The sequence below is a fragment of the Moschus berezovskii genome, chromosome X (genome assembly GCF_049115385.1).
Source record: "Moschus berezovskii isolate FMDL1 chromosome X, NW_MosBer_1.0, whole genome shotgun sequence".
Classification (NCBI taxonomy): Eukaryota; Metazoa; Chordata; class Mammalia; order Artiodactyla; family Moschidae; genus Moschus; species Moschus berezovskii.
In genome coordinates this window covers 70,434,177-70,457,704 of record NC_142488.1, presented here as the reverse complement: position 1 = coordinate 70,457,704, position 23,528 = coordinate 70,434,177, and the positions used below count along the sequence as shown (strand labels likewise).

The 23,528-nt window shown below is 39.3% G+C and overlaps 1 protein-coding gene across 2 annotated transcripts in view; it reads right to left on the bottom strand.

Annotated features, from left to right (window-relative positions):
* The window catches only part of SH3BGRL (SH3 domain binding glutamate rich protein like), a 141,050-nt gene that overhangs the window by 5,180 nt on the left and 112,342 nt on the right, over positions 1–23,528 (bottom strand). For both annotated transcript variants that reach the window (XM_055437871.2, XM_055437872.2), the window contains exons 2-3: positions 5,366–5,551; positions 2,751–2,831 (exon numbers count right to left, since the gene is read on the bottom strand). In XM_055437871.2, the coding sequence (XP_055293846.1) occupies positions 2,751–2,831; positions 5,366–5,551 (267 nt within the window). The remainder of the gene's footprint in view (positions 1–2,750; positions 2,832–5,365; positions 5,552–23,528) is intronic.

Sequence of the window (23,528 nt, the reverse complement as noted above, 5' to 3'; positions counted from 1 at the left end):
TAACTTTCCTTCCAAAAAGTAAGCATCTTTTAATTTCATGACTGCAATCACCATCTGCAGTGATTTTGGAGCCCAAAACAATAAAGTCTGACACTCTTTCCCCATCTATTTCCCATGAAGTGATGGCACCAGATGCATGACCTTAGTTTTCTGAACTAAGCCAACTTTTTCACTCATCTCTTTCACTTTCATCAAGAGGCTTTTCAGTTCCTCTTCACTTTCTGCCATAAGGGTAGTGTCATCAGCATATCTGAGTTTGTTGATATTTCTCCTGGCAATCTTGATTCCAGCTTGTGCTTCTTCCAGCCCAGAGCTGCTCATGATGTACTCTGCCTATAAGTTAAATAACCAGGGTGACAATATGCAGCCTTGACGTACTCCTTTTCCTATTTGGAACAAGTCTGTTGTCCATGTCCAGTTCTAACTGTTGCTTCCTGAACTGCATATAGGTTTCTTAATAGGCAGGTAGTAGGGTCTGGTATTCCCATCTCTTTCAGAATATTCCACAGTTTACTGTGATCCACACAGTCAAAGGCTTTGGCATAGTCAATAAAGCAGAAATAGATGTTTTCTGGAGAATACACAGGACAACTGTACAAAAAAGAGCTTCATGACCCAGATAATAATGATGGTGTGATCACTGACTTAGAGCCAGATACCCTGGAATGTGAAGTCAAGTGGCCCTTAGAAAGCATCACTACGAACAAAGCTAATGGAGGTGATGGAATTCCAGTTGAGCTATTTCAAATCCTAAATGATGATGCTGTGAAAGTGCTGCACTCAATATGCCAGCAAATTTGGAAAACTCAGCAGTGGCCACAGGACTGGAAAAGGTCAGTCTTCATTCCAATCCCAAAGAAAGGGAATGCCAAAGAATGCTCAAACTACCGCACAATTGCACTCATCTCATACGCTAGTAAACTCATGCTCAAAATTTTCCAAGCCAGGCTTCAGTAATACGTGAACCGTGAACTCCCAGATGTTCACGCTGGTTTTAGGAAAGGCAGTGGAACCAGAGATCAAATTGCCAACATCCGCTGGATCATCAAAAAGCAAGAGAGTTCCAGGAAAACATCTATTTCTACACTGAACTGCTCCTCCCCAAATATACCATCAGGTGCAGCTATATCCAAACACAGTGATTCCTGCTGCAACCTCTGTGAAAGACGCTTAGTGTTACTTCAATATTTTGGAATCCCTAATAGCTCAAATGTCAATTCCTCTGTGAAATATTCCCTAAACTCCTTAATGGTAATTTATGATTATTTCTTCTGGATGCCTACTAAACTTTTCATACCAATCATATAGAATTTACCACGGTATATCATAATTATTTTTAGACATATTCATTGTATAATTATTTGCATACATGTCCCTCACTAGGTTATATACACTTTGAATATAGAGATTATGCCGTATTCTCTGTATTTGCCCTACCATCAATATCAAGTCAATATTTGACACTCAGTAAATATTTACTGAATGAATAAATGAATGAATGTCTTCCACTTTTCTCTGAAAGTCATCAGTCACAGAAAATAGACTATCCTTCCTTTCATACTTTCTCTAATATATGCACTGAAATCAGTGACAATTTGGGTTTTCTTAGCTTGTTTACCCAAGGTGGCGCTAGTGGTAAAGAACCCTCCTGCCAAGGCAAGAGATGAAAGAGATGCAGTTTCCATCCCTGGGTTGGGAAGATCCCTTGGATGACAGCATGGCAACCCACTCCAGTATTCCTGCCTAGAGAATCCCATGAGCAGAGGAATCTGGCAGCCTACAGTCCATAGGGTCACAAAAAAGTTGAACATGACTGAAGAGACTTAGCATGCTCACAACTTGTTTAAAGAAAAATGCCTTACCAAAGATTTCCTACAATTTGAATTATATAAAGCTTAAAATAATACATTTTATCCATGTTAAAAGAAAGATTGGCAAGGAAGCAACTTCACAGTGACTCAAAAATGCCTGTAAATGGTCTTTAGTGAAAATATAGACAATAATACAGACTCAAAATTGGAGAGGGAGCTGGAGTTTGAAGAATCTGTTTAACATAAAATTAACTTCTAAGAGCAAAATGTAAAATGCCAGCAGGGACACACATTTTTATTAAACTAGCCTTTGTGGAGAAGAAATATGGTAAAAGGCAAAGGCATATTTCAAGTCCATAGATTTGAGCCTTTCTTCAAATTGGAAATTTAATTATTAATTTTTTCTTTATATGGTCTTCCCTGGGAACTCTGCCACTCAAAAAATTTTGTCATTGGCAGGGGAAAATTTCCAAATTCAGACAGCAATTTAGTGACCAGTTTTGAGACTCAGATGCTCTTAGTTAATTTGAATAGTTAACTATTGCATTTACTTTCACACAAAAACAATAGATACTGCCAAGATTACTATGAACTAAGGTGATTTCTGTCCATGTAGACCCATACATGATAACTGGAATAATGGAGTCTTTAAAATTGCTAACCACTTATTTGTGAATGGGTCAGTGAGAAATTTGCGGTCTTGGGCAGCTTGACAGGGAAGTCATTCTGTCTACCTCTTATCCACATACATAATGTATTTGATTATGTACATCTGTTTACCATACTAGGGATTAAGTGCATGCACAGCAGGGGCATTTCCTTTTAGCTACGCTGTACTGCCTCTGGCTTAATCTGAGTACTTAATAAAGGAAATTTTACTGCTTAAAAAAAAAAAAAGCAATAAAGTGGCCTACAAAGAAAAGGAAAACTGAAACATACCTTTGAACCAGGTGGGGCTGGCAAGCCTAAAAAGGCATACACTGCATTATTTTCTCTGGCTTCAAAGAAGGCATCATAATCCTTGATAAAAAGAAGGCAAGAAGAATTAGCAATATGCAACTTTTGTTGATTGGAATGAAAAGGGGAAATTAATTCAAAATAATCTGACTGTTTAACATCTTTGGGGGCAAACAGGTTAGTTAACTTCCATAATGCTAGAATTCTGTAAAGAGCAGTAAAGAGGCGAGGCTTATTGGAACCCAGTTAATGTGGGTTAAAAGACATGCTGTTCTGTGAGACCAGAAATTGGTCTCTTACTTCATATTGCATAGAACGTAAATCTGCCTCAGGGGAAGGTGCTTTCTTCACAGCCCAAAATAGCCAACTATATCTCAGTAAGAGGTTGCTAATTTTTGGTAGGAAACTGTTGTTCCAGTTCACTGTTATTTCTCCTGCATTATTTATGCAGATAAAAATAAAAAGAAATAATTATAAAATAAATAAAATAATAAAAACATAAAAATAATTTTAAAAGGAAGAGATGTCTTCAGAAAAAATGGAAGACCAGATATTAGCTAGGCATGCCCATGGCCATAAGAATAGTAAATGTGTGTTGTGTTTGGAGGAAGGGTATGAGATTTTCATGAAATAGGACTGAAAGGGCAGTTCAGTTCAGTTCAGTGGCTCAGTTGTATCTGACCCTTTGAGACCCCATGAACCGCAGCACGCCATGCCTCCCTGTCCATCACCAACTCCTGGAGTCCACCCAAACCCATGTCCATTGAGTCAGTGATGCCATCTAACCAACTCATCCTCTGTCGTCCCCTTCTCCTCCTGCCCTAATCTTTCCCAGCATCAGGGTCTTTTCAAATGAGTCAGCTCTTCACATCAGGTGGCCAAAGTATTGGAGTTTCAGCTTCAACATCAGTCCTATCAATGAACACCTAGGACTGATCTCCTTTACGATGGACTGGTTGGATCTCCTTGCAGTCCAAGGGACTCTCAAGAATCTTCTCCAACACCACAGTTCAAAAGCATCAATTCTTCAGTGCTCAACTTTCTTTATAGTCCAATTCTCACATCCATACATGACCACTGGAAAAACCATAGCCTTGATTAGACGGACCTTTGTTGCCAAAGTAATGTCTCTGCTTTTTAATATGCTATCTAGGTCGGTCATAACTGTTCTTGTTGACTTGCCATCAACAACAAAAAAGGCATACTTGAAAACACCAATCACAAAGTAAAAATTACTTTTGTTTCCCTAATCCATACATAAGTTAAAAATTTAAAGAAAATTCATTAATGAAACCAAAATAAAAGCTTTACTACTTTAAACAGAAAATAAGGTATTCTTCTTTTTAAACTAATTGCAAACTAAATAAGTAAAACAGCTCACCTCTTTTCAGCAGCTTCTTCATGAACATACTAAAACAATAAAATGCTCTGGTCTGTACTTAGATATTCACTGATAACTTTTTGGTGAACAACTCATTCATTTGCCTCCGAGCAGAAGGCAAAATAGGGAAAGACGTATGTCAAGGCTGTATATTGTCACCCTGTTTATTTAACTTACATGCAGAGTACATCATGAGAAATGTTGGGCTGGAGGAAGGACAAGCTGGAATCAAGATCACCGGGAGACATATCAATAACCTCAGATATGCAGATGACACCACCCTTATGGCAGAAACTGAAGAAGAACTAAAGAGCCTCTTGATGAAAGTGAAAGAGGAGAGTGAAAAAGTTGGCTTAAAATTCAACATTCACAAAACTAAGATCATGGCATTCAGTCCCATAACTTCATGGGAAATAGATGGGGAAACAGTGGAAACAGTGACAGACTTCACTGTTCTGCGTGTGTGTGTGTGTGTGGGGGGATCCAAATTCACTGTAGATGGTGACTGAAGCCAGGAAATTAAAAGACGCTTGCTCCTTGGAAGAAAAACTATGACCAGCCTAGACAGCATATTAAAATGCAGAGACATTACTTTGTCAACAAAGGTCCCTCTAGTGAAAACTGTGGTTTTTCCAGTAATCATGTATGGATGTGAAAGGTGGACTATAATGAAAGATGAGCACTGAAGAACTGATGCTTTTGAACTGTGGTACTGGAGAAGACTCTTGAGAGTCCCTTGGACTGCAAGGAGATCAAGCCAGTCAATGTTAAAGGAAATCAATCCTGAATATTCATTGGAAGGACTGACGCTGAAGCTGAAACTCCAATACTTTGGTCATCTGATGCAAAGAACTAATTGGAAAAGACCCTAATGCTGGGAAAGATTGAAGGAAAGAAGAGGGGGCCGAGAGAGGATGAGATAGCTGGATGGCATCTCCAACTCAAGGGACATGTGTTTGAGTAAACTCCGGAAGTTGGCGATGGTCAGGGAGGTTTGGCATGCTGCAGTTCTTGGGGTCTCAAAGAGTCAGACATGACTGAGTGACTGAACTGAACTGAACTGAACTGAGAAGGCAAAACACACCAGATAACTAGGATGGATGCAAAGGATAAGCAGGAGAAATGACTGTATGGAGATTTGGGGTGGCAGTAACAGAAAGAGAATGGGTTTGAGGCAATCTATTCGAAAAAAACAAAAATTTTAATTGGTTCTTACCCCACGGTACTGGCTTTCATTGAAAATCTGAGGTGGCAGGGGGTATCCTGTGGCTGGTCGATTGTTTTCAGGTACATTTTCTCTCATCCACTTCCGATTTTCTTCACTGGCTGCAATATCTTTTTCTTCAAATCCTATTTTGTTAGCTTCTAAGAAACCAAGCACATCTTGCTGTTTTTTCTTAATCTAGGACCCAAAGGACAAGAAATTATATTGCTGAACAAACAGCTTTTATTGTTTTTATTTTTCAAATTCAATAAAAGTGTGTCAATGAACTAGTAGAAATGAATTCATGCATGGATCAAGATTTGTGGCTTTCCAGAACATATGTGGTTTTCCCTCTTTATTAACATGTTCTCAAAGATGTCTCATAAGAGGATTGAAGAGCTATCAGTTCACAGATCCTTTTATCAACCTGATTTTTCTTTTTCCTCTGACATTACCACATCTAATCATGTAGAATAAAAGCTAGCTGATGCATATCAATACTATAAAGGGCAATTAACTAAAAAGTATCTACAAATCTCTCTTAATTTTAGCCCTTGTTGAAAGTCATCCCAAATGACTTGAGTCTAATTCCTGTCTTAATAAGCATCACACAGCCAACAGAAATGAATCTTACCCTGAGAATGTTTCAAGCCTCTATGCGTCAATTTTCATCATTTAGAATAGAAACGGAAGAAGATGTAAGAAGAGCTAAGCCTGCTTTTATAATAAGTTTGAAATATACCTGTACCATTCATTAGCCCTTAACATATAATACTAAGGAATCTCAGAGATAATACAGTTATTTTGTCTCCTAATAATTCCTAGAAGGCTTTAAAATAATAAAATTAATATTTTTAGGTTTCTTCCCTGATATGCATTTCTTTTAGAACCTTGATCACAAATTCAGTTCAGTTCAGTCGCTCAGTGGTGTCCGACTCTTTGCGACCCCATGAATCACAGCACGCCAGGTCTCCCTGTCCATCACCAACTCCCAGAGTTCACTCAAACTCATGTCCATCGAGTCGGTGAGGCCATCCAGCCATCTCATTCTCTGTCGTCCCCGTCTCCTCCCGCCCCCAATCCCTCCCAGCATCAGACTCTTTTCCAGTGAGTCAACTTAAAAATTAGTAAATATTTCTGAGCTGCAGAGCACAATCAATAAATATTTCTTCACGTAACTACACTAAAAAGACTCATGGAGCAGAAACACCAAAAATACAAAATCAAAAGAAAAAGTCTTTTAATGGAAATCAAAATGCAAAATAAAAAAAAAAAACTTTCATATAGTCAAATCTTCTTTAGATTTATATCCCCCCACACACATACATACATGCGTAAACAGAGGTCATATTTCTGTTCTTCTAACTTGTTTGTGACTACAAGTAATTTTATCTCTCATCACACAACTCCAGGAAAAAGAATCCTCAACTTCTCCCAATAGGAACTGAAATCTCTACAAGATATTTAGATCAGAGCACAGAATGTACTCCTTTAAAGATCACTTACAATCCAGCAAAATTTATAGCCAATTTTTCTAATAAGAATCATATTTCCTTATTAACTTATAAAATCAAGCTTTCATTTATAAATGTAACAATACCACACCCTGGATCAGGAAGATACCCTGGAGAAGGGAATGGATACCCACTCCAGTAATCTTGTCTGAGGAATCCCATGGACAGAGGAGCCTGGTGGGCTACAATCCATGGGATTGAAAAGAATCAGACCTGAGTGAACAACTAAGCACACCATCTTTTGAATTTTCAGGATTGTTCTTGTTCAGTCAGTCAGTTGTGTCTGACTCTTTGTGACCCCATGGACTTCAGCACGCCAGGCTTTCCCATCCCTCACCATCTCCTGGAGCCTGCTCAAACTCATGTGCATTGAGTCGGTTATACCATCCAATCATTTTGTTCTCTGTCATCCCCTTGTCCTCCTGCCTTTAATCTTTCCCAGCATCAGGGTCTTTACAAATGAGTCACCTCTTCACAACAGGTGGTCAAAGTATTGGAGCTACAGCTTCAGCATCAGTCCTTCCAATGAATATTCAGAACTGATTTCTTTCAGGATTGACTGGTTTGATCTCCTTGCAGTCCAAAAGGAATCTCAAGAGTCTTCTCCAACACCACAGTTCAAAAGCATCAATTCTTCTGCACTCAGCCTTCTTTATGGTCCATTTCTCACATCCATACATGACTAATGGAAAAACCATAACTTTGACTATATGGACCTTTGTCGGCAATGTGATGTCTGCTTTTTAATACACTGTCTAGGTTTGTCATAGCTTTCCTTTCAAGGAGCAAACATATTTTAATTTCATGGCTGCAGTCACCGTCTGCAGTGATTTTGGAGCCCAAGAAAATAAAGTCTGTCACTGTTTCCATTGAATTTTGAGGATAATCCATGTATAAGTCAGTAACAGGAGTGATAGAAGGCTCAGTTAAATTAGTGGGTTGTAATCTACATGAAAAATCACTGCAGATGCTGATTGCAGCCATGAAATTAAAAGACGCTTGCTCCTTGGAAGGAAAGTTATGATCAACCTTGATAGTATATTAAAAAGCAGAGACATTACTTTGCCAACTAAGGTCCATCTAGTCAAGGCAATGGTTTTTCCTGTGGTCATGTATGGATGTGAGAGTTGGACTGTGAAGAAAGCTGATCACCAAAGAATCGATGCTTTTGAACTGTGGTGTTGGAGAAGACTCTTGAGAGTCCCTTATACTGCAAGGAGATCCAACCAGTCCATTCTAGAGGAGATCAATCCTGGATGTTCATTGGAGGGACTGATGCTAAAGCTGAAACTGCAATAATTTGGCCACCTCATGCGGCGAGTTGACTCACTGGAAAAGACTCTGATGCTGGGAAAGGTTGGGGGCGGGAGGAGAAGGGGACGACGGAGAATGAGATGGCTGGATGGCATCACCGACTCTGTGGACATGAGTTTGAGTGTACTCCGGGAGTTGGTGATGGACAGGGAGGCCTGGCGTGCTGTGATTCATGGGGTCGCAGAGAGTCGGACACGACTGAGCGACTGAACTGAACTGAACTGAATCTACATGATGCTAAAGGGGGTGTTCAGTTTGCGTGGAGTGTGTCAAGTAATTTGTTCATGATTTGCATATTTACAAATTTAAGTAGATATACAGATATCCCATAAATATGGAACTTTGAGGCATTTGGCATTCCAACGGATATTTCTAGTGAATTAAGAGTTACTGTTATAGTTAACATGCTAAGAATTTTACATGGCCCTTGATGACTGTCATCCGTCATGTTTATGTGAAACAAAAACCAGAGAATCCTTAAGATAAATGACTCTTTGAGGCCTTTCTGACATTATTGAAAGTTTAATATTTTGGGAACACTGTTCTCTGTGTCCTGAGTTAAGGCAGTAGCCAGGCCTGGTATCAATGGTCATTATAGTATAGCTTCAGTGATGTCTTTACCCTGTAACCATTAGCTCTGTCTCTGGACCACAAGTATTTCTTCCATCTTCTGGAATTGCCTGATAAGTAAGTACACATGCCTCCTAGAGTATTCTACATCTTCAAAGGGTTGAACAGAATGGGCTATAATACTTTTTAAAGTAGATTCTGCCCTAGGAAATATGAACATTTGTCCAGCTTTGAATCTTCAGGAAATGTCAAAAATTTTTCTTAACTTGATATATCTGTAAGTCCATTTTCAAATATCAATTTTAATTCCTACAAGAGATGATTTATATTTAAAGAGTTAGTTCCTATAGGTACATGCTCACTACAATATATCCCTACAAAGTGGCTTTGGACAGATGTAACTGAAAATCATACATTGCTAGACCAATTAGGAACAATTGTTCAGAACAATTAGGAATGGGTATCACAAAAGTTCCCTAAGGAATACAATTTAAATTTCCTAAAGGAAAAAGTACTTTGGAGTTAAAAGGTTACTGATATCCTTTTCAACACAAAAATGTATTTGCAAGTAGACTGTGGCACTGTTCAGGAATTTAAATAAATCTTTTTCAAAGAGCAAACCACACTCCCCACTTCCACCCAAAGAATGTCCACCTGTCAGGGTTTGAGATTCAGGCTATCCATCCCACCAAAGACACAGAGCACGGCTGCTGAAAAACTGCTGCCTACACGAAGAAAATGTGTCTCCAGCTAGCCTCAGTAAGTTTTCTGTCTGTCAGCCAAAGGTAAAGTTTGTTTTTTTTTTTTTTTTTTTTAAGAGGGAAACTGATAAGGTTTCTGCTTTAGAAAGTGTCAGAGTGAATGTTCAAATTTCAAAGGAAGAACAAAGCTTCAATAATCATGCTTTCAATGGGAAAATAAGAGTCTTTTTCATGACAGTGCTGACCTACAATAAAACATTTAATCAAGATGAGATTTTGCTTTGTTTTATAAATAACCTGACATATTTTCTCAGCTGATATTTTAAAGTGAAGAGCGACAGAGGTTCCAACTGTGATGCACTAAAATTTAAAATGATTGTCTGACACTGTATTTCATAGCTATTCAACAATATTTCTTGGGTGCCTTTTAAGTGTGTAAGAAATTTATGAGGTTCTCTCAAATATTTAAAGAAAAATAGTAGATTTCCTCCTAAAATTACAATCTATTGGGAAGGATTAGACATATTAAAAATTTTAAGTACAACAATGGTATTTAAATATGAAACTAAAACAACAATGCAAGGTGTTTATGTGAGAGGAGTCAAGTGAATGACAAAGCAAATGTGTGGAAAGAACTTAGAAGAGAAAGCAAGTGTTTATTGCTATGAGTGATGTCACTTAGACTAAGCTTAATAACGACTTCACAAATGCTACATACATATCCATCTATATTGAATGCAGTCTCATGCTTACTGAAAACATAATGTGTTTCAGTTCAGTTCAGTTGCTCACTCGGGTCTGACTCTTTGCGACCCCATGAGTCGCAGCACGCCAGGCCTCCCTGTCCATCACCAACTCCCGGAGTTCACTTAAATTCATGTCCATCAAGTCGGTGATGCCATCCAGCCATCTCATCCTCTGTTGTCCCCTTCTCCTCCTGCCCCCAATCCCTCCCAGCATCAGGGTCTATTCCAGTGAGTCAGGTCTTCGCATGAGGTGGCAAAGTATTGGAGTTTCAGCTTCAGCATCAGTCCTTCCAATGAACACCCAGGATTGATCTCCTTTAGAATGGACTGGTTGGATCTCCTTGCAGGCCAAGGGACTCTCAAGAGTCTTCTCCAACACCACAGTTCAAAAGCATGAATTCTTCGGTGCTCAGCTCTCTTCACAGTCCAACTCTCACATCCATACATGACCACTGGAAAAACCATAGCCTTTACTAGATGGACCCTTGTTGGCAAAGTAATATCTCTGCTTTATAATATGCTATCTAGGTTGGTCATAACTTTCCTTCCAAAAAGTAAGCGTCTTTTAATTTCATGACTGCAATCACCATCTGCAGTGATTTTGGAGCCCAAAACAATAAAGTCTGACACTCTTTCCCCATCTATTTCCCATGAAGTGATGGGACCAGGGGCCATGATCTTAGTTTTCTGAATGTTGAGCTTTAAGCCAACTTTTTCACTCTCCTCTTTCACTTTCATCAGGAGGCTCTTTAGTTCCTCTTCCCTTTCTGCCATAAGGGTGGTGTCATCTGCATATCTGAGGTTATTGATATTTCTCCTGGCAATCTTGATTCCAGCTTGTGCTTCTTCCAGTCTGGCGTTTCTCATGATGTACTCTGCGTATAACTTAAATAAACAGGGTGACAATATACAGCCTTGACATACTCCTTTTCCTATTTAGAACCAGTCTGTTGTTCAATGTCCAGTTCTAACTGTTAGTAAAACTTAATATAAACAACCAGCTGTGAAAAATGAGCTCACAACTATTATAGCATATTGCACTAGAACAATGAAGGTACACTGTTATAAAATAAACCTGTAAACTTTCAAAATGGATGCTCACAATTTCTAGGACTAAATTCTTAATGAATAAACACTTGGGTAGGTATGCATTTTGTCTTTTTATACAAGTTACAATTTGCAACCAGTCAACTTATGCAAAAACAAATTCAGATATATAGACTCCCTCCAGTTGATTCTATTTGTTTCGAATCTGCCATAAAAGAAGTTGCTTTAATTTGTAAGGAAATAATAAGCTTATCTTCGCTTAGCCACTGCCTAATAAGCATTTAAGAGTGGGGTGAAAGAAGCATGAAAAAATAGAATTTAAAGCTTTTTTTTTTTTTTAAGTCTTTTACTAATCTACCTACTAAATATACCCAAAAGGAAAATCAAATCTGAATCCCCAGTCTGTTTGGCTACGGACCACAGCAGCATTGCCACTGTGTATTCATTTGGTAACCAAAGAGATCTGCATCCATTTTAAAGAGAATACTGTAATAAGTCCTTAAGCCACCGGCTTCTTACTGCTTAATCAAATGGTACAACCACAGCAAGAGACATTTGCTTTCAGCTTGCCTGTTTTGGAATATTTTAAAAAATGCTTTGGTCACAATCAGCTATGAAAAACTTGCAATTCATATCTCTTTACCAACAAGTCTGCAACAAATCTATGTTAAGAACATTAAGAATTTTCTTGTTGATCTCCCACCTCTACCCCTAGCTCTTTGGAGTTCTCCTGACAGATATTCCACGATGTGGCAGCATAAGAGCACAATGCAAGGTTTGCTATTTTACTGCTGTCTGCCATACCAAAATGCTGCTACTATTTTCTCTTTTGTTGCACTTTTGCCACATTATGTCTAAAGAGATGTTAAAGCCCAAGTAATTTCAGAATTAGAGCCTTGTATGAAAAGAGGAAAAGGTAGATATTTAAAGGTCCTTTCTCAAAAATAGCTATTACTATGTCTTAAGATGGTCACACGACAGTCCATGCTATAGCCCACCAGGCTCCTCCATCCATGGGATTCTCCAGGCAAAAATAATGGAGTGGGTCGCCATTTCCTTTTCCAGGGGATTTTCCCGACCCAGGGTTCGAACCCAGGTCTCCTGCATTGCAGGCAGACGCTTTAACCTCTGAGCCACTAGGGAAGCCCAAAGAAAGTACAGCCATGCTTAATTTTCTGGGTTAAGAAGACTTTTCGTGATCAGTTCTGAATAATCTCATCTATCCAGCCCTTTCTTACCTGAAGCTTTTTTCCAGAGTCAGAAGGAACTGTGATCTCTCTCCAATTCCTTCAGACACTGATCTATGTGTAGATCCAGGAAGTTGTGAGATAAGGAGCACCAATTCAATTCAATTCAATCTTCTGATGCCTGAAATTTTATCATTATTGATTTAGAACGGGCAGGAAGTGTACATGTTTGGAGTGGAAGGAGGGACTGCCTGGAGAGATGTAGGTAAGGAAACAGTGAAGTTTCTTTCTGTGCCTTATAATTTTGCCCAGAGTCGCCCCTACTTAAACTCTGACAGAAGGTTACACAAAAATGTGTCAGGAATGCCCTCCCAAGATAATCTGAAAACAAAATTTCCAAGCTTTAGTGTATGTTATTATGGAGTTAAGCTTTGTACCAGATAAAGACCTTTAAGGAGAAAGGAAGATTAAGGCTTGTTGAGTGTTTGCTGAGTATCAAATTCTTTGTGAGGCTATGTATACATAGCTCCTGAAATCCTCACAATTCTGAAAGGTTAGTATGATTATCCTCATTTTACAACAATGGAAACTGAGATTTAGAAGGGTTAACAGACCTGCCTGAGAAGAATGATCTATTAATTGTCTGTACAAATTACGCATCTATAGCTATCTGGCTGCTAAGCCCTGTTCTTTTTCACTACATGCAGTACATATCAGAATTCACAATCTTGCTGGGGAAATAAGACTGACACATATGGGAGATTTCCTTTGAAACTATGTGGTATAGAATAGAAAGACAACAAACCTGAGATATGTTCTCTTCCAAATAGCCTCATTTAATGTATTTGATTTTCCATGTATTATGGTCTCTTTTCCCTTGACCAGTCCAAATTGACCCCATTGAATTCCCAAGTCCACCAATTTGTGGGCTGGCTTGCTTGTACATAGTCAGCATGCACAGAGGAGAACTGAATGGAATATAATGAGGCCTGTGATTTCTTGTTGACTGCACTGAGAACAATGTAGCCCATGTCTCCCCTTTGCCAAGCGTTTCGTCACTTAATAGTTTTGAGTGGGCAAAGTTGGTATGCAGGGCATATTTCTGTACTTTAAATTTACAAAGAAACAGATAATTAAGTGCAAGGGCATCAGATGCTTCCCGTTCTTTATAATTTTTTAAATAAGTAATGCACCCATCACTTTAAAAAAGTCCAACAATCATTTCACACAGCAAAATGATCAGAATACAATAAAGTACTCACTTGAAACTAAAAAAAAAAAAAAAAAGCTTTAACTGAGTCAGTAAGAGACAGAGGGATTAAAGGAAAGAGTACTACAGAGAAAAGTTCCAGATAAGAGAGGGCTTATAAAGATGAAATTATTCAGAACCGAAATTTAATTTAGTCAAGAAAAGCTCTTTTAATCCAGAAAACGTGGGTGACTATACTTTCACCTCTTTTTTTTTTATGCTGCTCTTCCATTTATTTTTATTTACTTTTTTAAAATTTATTTTATTGGAGGCAAATTAACTTACATTAATATAATTGGTTGGTTTTGTCACACATTGACATGAATCCGCCCCGGGTGTACATGTGCTCTCCCTCCCGAACCCCCCCTCCCACCTCCCTCCTCCCCATATCCTCCCTCCATGTCATTCCCGTGCATCAGCCCCAAGCATCCTGTATCATGCGTCGAACCTGGACTGGTCACTTATGATAATATACATGCTACAATGCCGTTCTCCCCGATCATCCCATCTTCACCCTCTCCCACAGAGTCCCAAAGACTGTTCTATATGCCTATGTCTCTTTTGCAGTCTCATATACAGGGTTCAGGTTACCATCTTTCTAAATTCCATATATATGCGTTAGTATACTGTATTGATGTTTTTCTTTCTGGCTTATGTCACTCTGTATAATTGGCTCCAATTTCATCCACCTCATTAAAACTGATTCAAATGCATTCTTTTTGATGGCTGAAAAATACTCCATTGTGTATATGTACCAAAACTTTCTCATCCATTCATCTGCAGATGGACATCTAGGTTGCTTCCATGTCCTGGCTATTATAAACAGTGCTGAAATGAACATTGGAGTACATGTGTCTTTTTCAATTCTGGTTTCCTCGGTGTGTATGCCCAGGAGTGCAATTGCTGGATCATATGGCAGTTCTACTTCCAGTTTTTTGAGGAATCTCCACACTGTTCTCCATAGTGGCTGTACTAGTTTGCATTCCCACCAACAGTGTAAGAGGGTTCCCTTTTCTCCACACCCTCTCCAGCATTTATTGCATGTAGACTTTTGGATAGAAGCCATTCTGACTGGTGTGAAATGGTATCTCATTGTGGTTTTGATTTGCATTTCTCTGATTATGAGGGATGTTGAGCATTTTTTCATGTGTTTGTTAGCCATCTTTATGTCTTCTTTGGAGAAATGTCTGTTCAGTTCTTTGGCCCATTTTTAGATTGGGTCACTTATTTTTCTGGAACTGAGCTGCAGGAGCTGCTTGTATATTTTCGAGACTAATCCTTTATCAGTTGCTTCATTTGCTATTATTTTCTCCCATTCTGAAGGCTGTCTTTTCACCTTGCTTAGAGTTTCCTTTGCTGTGCAGAAGCTTTTGATTTTAATTAGGTCCCATTTGTTTATTTTTGCTTTTATTTCCAATATTCTGGGAGGTGGGTCTTGGAGGATCCTGCTGTGATTTATGTCGGAGTGTTTTGCCAACGTTCTCCTCTAGGAGTTTTATAGTATCTGGTCTTACATTTAGCTGTCTAATACATTTTGAGTTTATTTTGGTGTATGGTGTTAGGAAGTGTTCTAATTTCATTCTTTTACAAGTGGCTGACCAGTTTTCCCAGCACCACTTGTTAAAGAGACTGTCTTTTGTCCATTTTATATTCTTGCCTCCTTTGTCGAAGATAAGGTGTCCATAGGTGCATGGGTTTATCTCTGGGCTTTCTATTTTGTTCCATTGATCTATATTTCTGTCTTTATGCCAGTACCATACTGTCTTGATGACTGTGGCTTTGTAGTAGAGCCTGAAGTCTGGCAGGTTAATTCCTCCAGTTACATTCTTCTTCTTCAAGATTGCTTTGGCTATTCGAGGCTTTTTGTATTTCCATAAAAATTGTGAGATTATTTGCTCTAGTTCTGTGAAAAATATCATTGGTAGCTTGATAGGGATTGCATTAAATGTATAAATTACTTTGGATAGTATACTCATTTTCACAATATTTATTCTTCCAATCCACGAACATGGTATATTTCTCCATCTATTAGTGTCCTCTTTGATTCCTTTCACTAGTGTTTTATAGTTTTCTATGTACAAGCCTTTTGTTTCCTTAGGTAGATATATTCCTAAGTATTTAATTCTTTTCGTTGCAACAGTGAATGGAATAGTTTCCTTAATTTCTCTTTCTATTTTCTCAGTATTAGTGTATAGGAATGCAAGGGATTTCTGTGTGTTGATTTTATATCTTGCAACTTTACTGTATTCATTGATTAGCTCTAGTAGTTTTCTGGTAGAGTCTTTAGGGTTTTCTGTGTAGAGGATCATGTCATCAGCGAACAGTGAAAGTTTTACTTCTTCTTTTCCAATTTGTATTCCTTTTATGTCTTTCTCTGCTCTAATTGCTGTAGCCAAAGCTTCCAGAACTATGTTGAATAGTAGTGGTGAGAGTGGGCACACTTGTCTTGTTCCTGACTTTAGGGGAAATGCTTTCAGTTTTTCACCGTTGAGGATAAAGTTTGCTGTGGGTTTGTCGTATATAGTTTTTATTATGTTGAGATATGTCCCTTCTATGCCCACTTTCTGGAGAGTTTTTATAATAAATGGATGTTGTATTTTGTCAAAGGCTTTCTCTGCATCTATTGAGATAATTATATGATTTTTATTTTTCAGTTTGTTAATGTGGTGTATTACGTTGATTGATTTGCGGATATTGAAGAATCCTTGCATTCCTGGGATAAAGCCCACTTGGTCATGATGTATGACCTTCTTAATGTGTTGTTGGATTCTGATTGCTAGAATTTTGTTAAGGATTTTTGCATCTATGTTCATCAGTGATATTGTCCTGTAGTTTTCTTTTTTTGTGGGATCTTTACCAGGTTTTGGGGTTAGGGTGATAGTGGCCTCATAGAATGAGTTTGGAAGTTTCCCTTCCTCAGCAATTTTCTGGAAGAGTTTGAGTAGAATAGGTGTTAGCTCTTCACTAAATTTTTGGTAGAATTCAGCTGTGAAGGCGTCTGGACCTGGGCTTTTGTTTGCTGGAAGCTTTCTGATTACTTCCTCTATTTCCGTGCTTGTGATGGGTCTGTTCAGATTTTCTATTTCTTCCTGGTTTAGTTTTGGCAAGGTGTACTTTTCTAGGAATTTGTCCATTTCTTCCAAGTTATTCATTTTATTGCCATATAATTGCTGATAGTATTCTCTAATAATCCTTTGTATTTCTGTGTTGTCAGTTGTGATCTCTCCATTTTCATTTCTAATTTTATTGATTTGGTTCTTCTGCCTTTGTTTCTTGATGAGTCTGGCTAGTGGTTTGTCAATTTTATTTACCTTCTCAAAGAACCAGCTTTTGGCTTTGTTGATTTTTGCTATGGTCTCTTTTGTTTCTTTTGCATTTATCTCTGCCCTAACTTTTACGATTTCTTTCCTTCTGCTAAACCTGGGGTTCTCCATTTCTTCCTTATCTAGTTTCTTTAGTTGTAGAGTTAGGTTATTTAGTTGACTTTATTCTTGTTTCTTGAGGTGTGCCTGTATTGCTATGAACTTCCCCCTTAGCACTGCTTTTACAGTGCCCCAGAGGTTTTGGGTTGTTGTGTTTTCATTTTCATTCATTTCTATGCATATTTTAATTTCTCTTTTGATTTCTTCTATGATTTGTTCATTATTCAGCAGTGTGTTGTTCAGCCTCCATATGTTGGCATTTTTAATAGTTTTTCTCCTGTAATTGAGATCTAATCTTACTGTATTGTGGTCAAAAAAGATGCTTGGAATGATTTCAATTTTTTTGAATTTACCAAGGTTGGATTTATGGCCCAAGATGTGATCTATCTTGGCAAAGGTTCTGTGTGCGCTTGAGAAAAGGTGAAATTCATTGTTTTGAGGTGAAATGTCCTAAAGATATCTATTAGGTCTAACTAGTATATTGTATCATTTAAAGTTTGTGTTTCCTTGTTAATTTTCTGTTTAGTTGATCTATCCATAGATGTAAGTGGGGTATTAAAGTATCCCACTATTATTGTGTTGTTGTTTATTTCCCCTTTCATACTTGTTAGTAATTGTCTTACATATTGCGGTGCTCCTATGTTTGGTGCATAAATATTTATAATTGTTATATCTTCTTCTTGGATTGATCCTTTGATCATTATGTAGTTTCCTTCTTTGTCTCTTTTCACAGCCTTTGTTTTAAAATCAATTTTATCTGATATGAGTATTGCTACTCCTGCTTTCTTTTCGTCTCTATTTGCGTAGAATATCTTTTTCCAGCCCTTCACTTTCAGTCTGTATGTGTCCCTCGATTTGAGGTGGGTCTCTTGTAGACAACATATATGGGGGTCTTGTTTTGGTATCCATTCAGCCAGCCTTTGTCTTTTGGTTGGGACATTCAACCCATTTACGTTTAAGGTGATTATTGATAAATATGATCCCGTTGCCATTTTCATTATTGTTTTGGGTTCAAGTTTATATACCCTTTCTGTGTTTCCAGTCTAGAGAAGATCCTTTAGTATTTGTTGGAGAGCTGGTTTGGTGATGCTGAATTCTCTCAGCTTTTGCTTGTCTGTAAAGCTTTTGATTTCTCCTTCATATTTGAATGAGATCCTTGCTGGGTATAGTAATCTGGGCTGTAGGTTATTTTCTTTCATCACTTTAAGTATCTCTTGCCATTCCCTCCTGGCCTGTAGAGTTTCTGCTGAAAGATCAGCTGTTATCCTTATGGCGATCCCCTTGTGTGTTATTTGTTGTTTTTCCTTTCCCGCTTTTAATATTTTTTCTTTGTGTTTGATCTTTGTTAATTTGATTAATATGTGCCTTGGGGTATTTTGCCTTGGATTTATCCTGTTAGGGACTCTCTGTGTTTCCTGGACTTGGGTGATTATTTCCTTCCCCATTTTAGGGAAATTTTCAACTATTATCTCCTCAAGTATTCTCTCATGGTCTTTCTTTTTGTCTTCTTCTGGGACTCCTATGATTCGAATGTTGGGGCGTTTAATATTGTCCCATATGTCTCTAATATTGTCCTCATTTTTTTAATTCTTTTTTCTTTTTCTGACTCTGTTTCATTTATTTCTACAATTCTATCTTCTAGCTTGATTATCCTGTCTTCTGCCTCCGTTATTCTACTGTTTGTGCCCTCGAGAGTGTTTCTGATCTCATCTACTGCATTATTCATTGTATATTGACTCTTTTTTATTTCCTCTAATTCCTTATTGAACATTTCTTCCATCTTCTCAATCCTTTTCTCCAGTTTATTTATCTGTAACCCCATTTTGCTCTCCAGATTTTGAATCATTTTCACAATTAAAATTCGAAATTCTTTATCAGGTAGGTTCCCGATATCTTCCTCTTTTGTTTGTGTTGGTGGGCATTTATCCTGTTCCTTTACTTGGTTGGGTATTTCTCTGCCTCTTCATCTTGCTTATATTGCTGTGTTCGGGGTGGCCTTTCCATCTTCTGACAGTCTGTGGAGTTCTCTTTATTATGTAGTTACCTCGTTGTGTGTGGGTTTTGATGGGTGACTTGTCATGGTTCCCTGGTTAGGGAAGCTTGAGTCGATGTTCTGATGGGTGGAGCTGGATTTCTTCTCTCTGGAGTGCAATGAAGTGTCCAGTAATGAGCTTGAGATGTCCGTGGGTTTGGGGTGGCTTTGGGCAGCCTGTATATTGAAGCTCAGTGCTATTCTCCTGTGTTGCTGGATAGCTTGCGTAGTATGTCTTTCACTGAAACTTGTTGACCCTTGGGTGGTGCCTGGTTTCAGTGTATGTATGGAGGCCTTTGATGAGTACCTATCAATTAATGTTCTCTGGATCCGGAGATCTCTGGTGTTCTCAGGATTTGGCCTTTAGCCTCTGCCTCTGGTTTTCATTCTTATTCTTCCAGGAGGCTCAAGGCTTCTCCCTCTTCTGTTTTCTGGTCTCCTCAGTGTCTAATTCCCGTCCTGACACCAGGTTGCGGTGGTGGACACTTTTTTTTTTTTCCCCCGGCTCTCCTATTCAGTCCTGCTATAGGGAGGGAGGAACAGCTAACAAATATCCCTGGCGTCTGTGGGGAGTGCTCGCGGTGTCTCGGCTACACTGGGAATGCTCCCGCTCGAGGCGTGTGTGCTTTCCCTGTTTATGCTGCTTAGGCTTTAGTTTGCTCTGCTGCAAGCTGTCCACGGGTGGCGCTGGGTTGCATGCACTTCCCAGGTCTGAGCGGCTCAGGTTCAGGTCCTCGGTACTCGACAAAGGAGCAGACTTGGCTGGGCCTGCGTTTTGTGCCTTCCCACGTCCTAGCAGCTCAGGTGACCAGGCATTTGGCAAGTGCAGTCACTGTGACTTATTGCCTTCCCGGTCCCTGCTGCTCGTTTTTCTGGGTGTACAACCAGCGCTGTTTCTCAGGCGGATATCGACCGGCCAGAACCCTAGAAGTCCTGGCCAGCAAGGAAGCCTGCCTGCAGCTTGGCACCAGAAGCCTCTCTGGGGCCGCGGCTGCCCCCGCCCCGGCGCTGGCTGCCCTCCCCGCCCCCGTCGGCGGAGGCTGGGGGAAGGGCCACCCGCTGCCGGCTCGCTCTGCTCAGTGCCCGGTTCTGTGGGCGGGGCTGGCTTGGAGCTTTTTCACAGGCTTTTTCCAGCCCTCTCGCCCTTCAACTGCAACCTCTGCTCTGGTATCCCACGTTCGAGCCCTCAGTTTGCCCTGGGGTGCCCAAGCCCGGTTCTCCCTCTAAGCGCGGGTGCCGGCTCTCCCTCTAAGCGAAGGCGTTGGCTCCCCCTCTAAGCGCAGCCGCCAATTCTCCCTCCAAGCGCACAGCCATTCTCCCTCTAAGTGCTGCTGCCGGCGCCTCCCTGCCCAGCCCTCCTCTGCTAGTGAGGGGCGCGGGTGTCTGCGCTGCTTCTGCGCTGAGAGTTTCCTCTGGGCACTTAGTCTGTGAGTTTTAATTATTTATGTCTTTTGTCTCCCAGTTATGCGGCCCTCTGAGGTTCGACTCGCCAGTGTTTCCAGGTGTTTGGAAACTTCTCTCTCTCTCTTTTTTTTTTTAAGCCTCCCTTCCCGGGAGGGAGCTCCGTCCCTCCCTCTTTTGTCTCTCTTTTTATCTTTTTATCTATTTCCTACCTCCTCTCGAGGACTATGGGCTGCTTTTCTGAGTGCCTGATGTCCTCTGCCGGTAAGTTTTTTTGTGGGATTTACTCAGCGTTCAAATGTTCTTTTGTTGGTTTAGTTGGGGGGAAAGTGGCCGCCCCGTCCTATTCCTCTGCCATCTTCCCGTGCTCCTACTTTCACCTCTTGCATGTGAACTTCAAACCCACATAGTCTTATCCAATGTAAATGCCAAGAGAAATTTCTGTTGTTGTTTGGTTGCTAAGTCGTGTCCAACTCTTTGTGACCCCATGGACTACAACTCACCAGGCTCCTCTGTCTAGAGAAGTGTTAGCAGGTTAATAAATAATAGATTAATTTGACCAAAGGCTGAAAGCCACAGAATCAAAATATATACTGTAATCCTACTGCTGCTACACTCGTTCCCTGTGGCCAATTTCAACCTTACCCCCTACTGCTTAACTTTAAAGTTTCTGAATAATGTTTTATCTGTTGCTGCTGCTGCTAAGTCGCTTCAGTCGTCTCCGAATCTGTGTGACCCCACCGATGGCAGCCCACCAGGCTCTGCCGTCCCTGGGATTCTCCAGGCAAGAACACTGGAGTGGGTTTCCATCTCCTTCTCCAAATGTTTTATTTACCACTATGAAAATATGCGTTCCTCAGTCACCCTATAGCAGATCAAGCTGCCTTTATTCTTGCCTGAGTTTATTGTGCCAAAGACCTGGAAAAGGTCAGTTTTCATTCAAATCCCAGAGAAAGTCAATGCCAAAGAATGTACAAACTACACTTCAACTGTGTTCATCACGTATGCTAGCATGGTAATGCTCAAAATCCTTCTAGCTAAGCTTCAGAAGTACATGAACCAAGAACTTCCAGATGTACAAGTTGGATTTAGAAATGGCAGAGGAACTAGAGATCAAATTGCTAAGATTTGTTGGATAATGGAGAAAGCAAGGGAATTCCAGAAAACAAAACAAAACAAAAAACGTCTATCTCTGCTTCAGTGAGTACACTTAAGCCCTTGACTGTGTGGATCACAACAAACTGTGGAAAATTCTTAAAGAGTTACCAGGCCACCTTACCTGTTTCCGGAGATCCTGTATGTAGTTTAAGAAGCAACAGTTAGAAACTGACATGGAACAACAGATTAGTTCAAAATTAGAAAAGGAATATGCCAAGGCTGTATATTGTCACTCTGCTTATGTAACTTATACACAGAGTACCTCATGCGAAATGCTAGGCTGGATGAATCACAAGTTGGAATCAAGACTGCTGGGAGAAATATCGACTTCAGATATGCAGAGGATGCCACCTTAATGGCAGAAAGTGAAGGGCAACTAAAGAGTCTCTTGATGAGGGTGAAAGACGAGAGTGAAAAAGCTGACTTAAAACTCAACGTTCAAAAAACTAAAATCATGGCATCCAGTCCAATCACTTCATGGCAAAGAGATGGCAAAAAAGTGTAAATAGTGGCACATTTTATTTTGGGGGGCTCCAAAATCATTGTGGACGGTGACTGAAATCAAGAAATTAAAAGATACTTCTTCCTAGGAAGGAAAGCTATGACAAACCTAGATAGTGTATTAAAAAGCAGAGACATTATTTTGCCAACAAAGGTCCATCTAGTCGAAGATATGGTTTTTCCAGTAGTCATGTATGAATGTGAGAGTTGGACCATAAAAGAGTTGGACCATAAAGGAAGGCTGAGCACCAAAGAACTGATGCTTTCAAACTGAGGTGCTAGAGAAGACTTTTGAGAGTGACTTGGACGCGAAGAGATCAAACCAGTCAAGTCCATTCATGTTGCTGAAAATAGTAAAATTTCATTCTTTTTTATGCTTGAATAGGATTCTAGTGTACATATATAACGCATATTCTTTATCCATTAATCTGTTGATAAACACTGAGATTGCTTCCATATCATGTAAATACTGCTGCTATGAACATTGGGGTGTGGTATTTTTTTTAATTAGTGTTTTGGTTGTTTTGGATATATACCCAGGACTGGAATTGCTGAGTCATGTAGTAGTTTTATTTTTAGTTTTTAAAGAAACCTCCATACCATTTTCCATAGTGACTTTACCAACTTACCTTTTCACCAACAGTGTACATGGGTTCCATTTTACAGAGAAAAAAAAAGACTTTAAAGCACAGATTGTAAGAAGAGAGAGAGAAAAAACACAACACTGCATAATCATAAATGGATTAATATAAGAAGAAGATACAATGATTGTAAATATATATGCACACAACAAAGGAGCACATCAATGTCCAAGGCAAATACTAACAGCAAATAAAGGGAGAAATTGAACGTAACACAATAATAGTATTAGACTTTAACATCCCATGTATATCAGTGGACAGATAATCCAGACTGAAAATCAATAAGAAAACACTTGCCTTAAAGGACACAATAGAGCAGATGGGCTTAATAGACATATATAGAAAACAGTTCATCCAAAAGCATAAGAAAACACATTCTTTTAAAGTGAACATATAACAGTCTCCATGATAGATCACATGCAAGGTCACAGAAAAACTTGGTAAATTTAAGAAGACTGAAATCATACCAATCATTTTTCTAATCACAGTACCATGTGACAAGAAACAAAAATTAAGGAAAAAAGATGAAAAACAAAAGAAAAACACATGGAGGCTACTAAACAATGGGTCACGGAATAAATCAAAATGGCAGTGAAAAAATATCTAGAGACAAATGAAAATGAAACCACCATGGTCTTAAACCTATCGATACGGTGAAAATGGTTTAAAGGGAAGTCTACAGTAATCTAGAA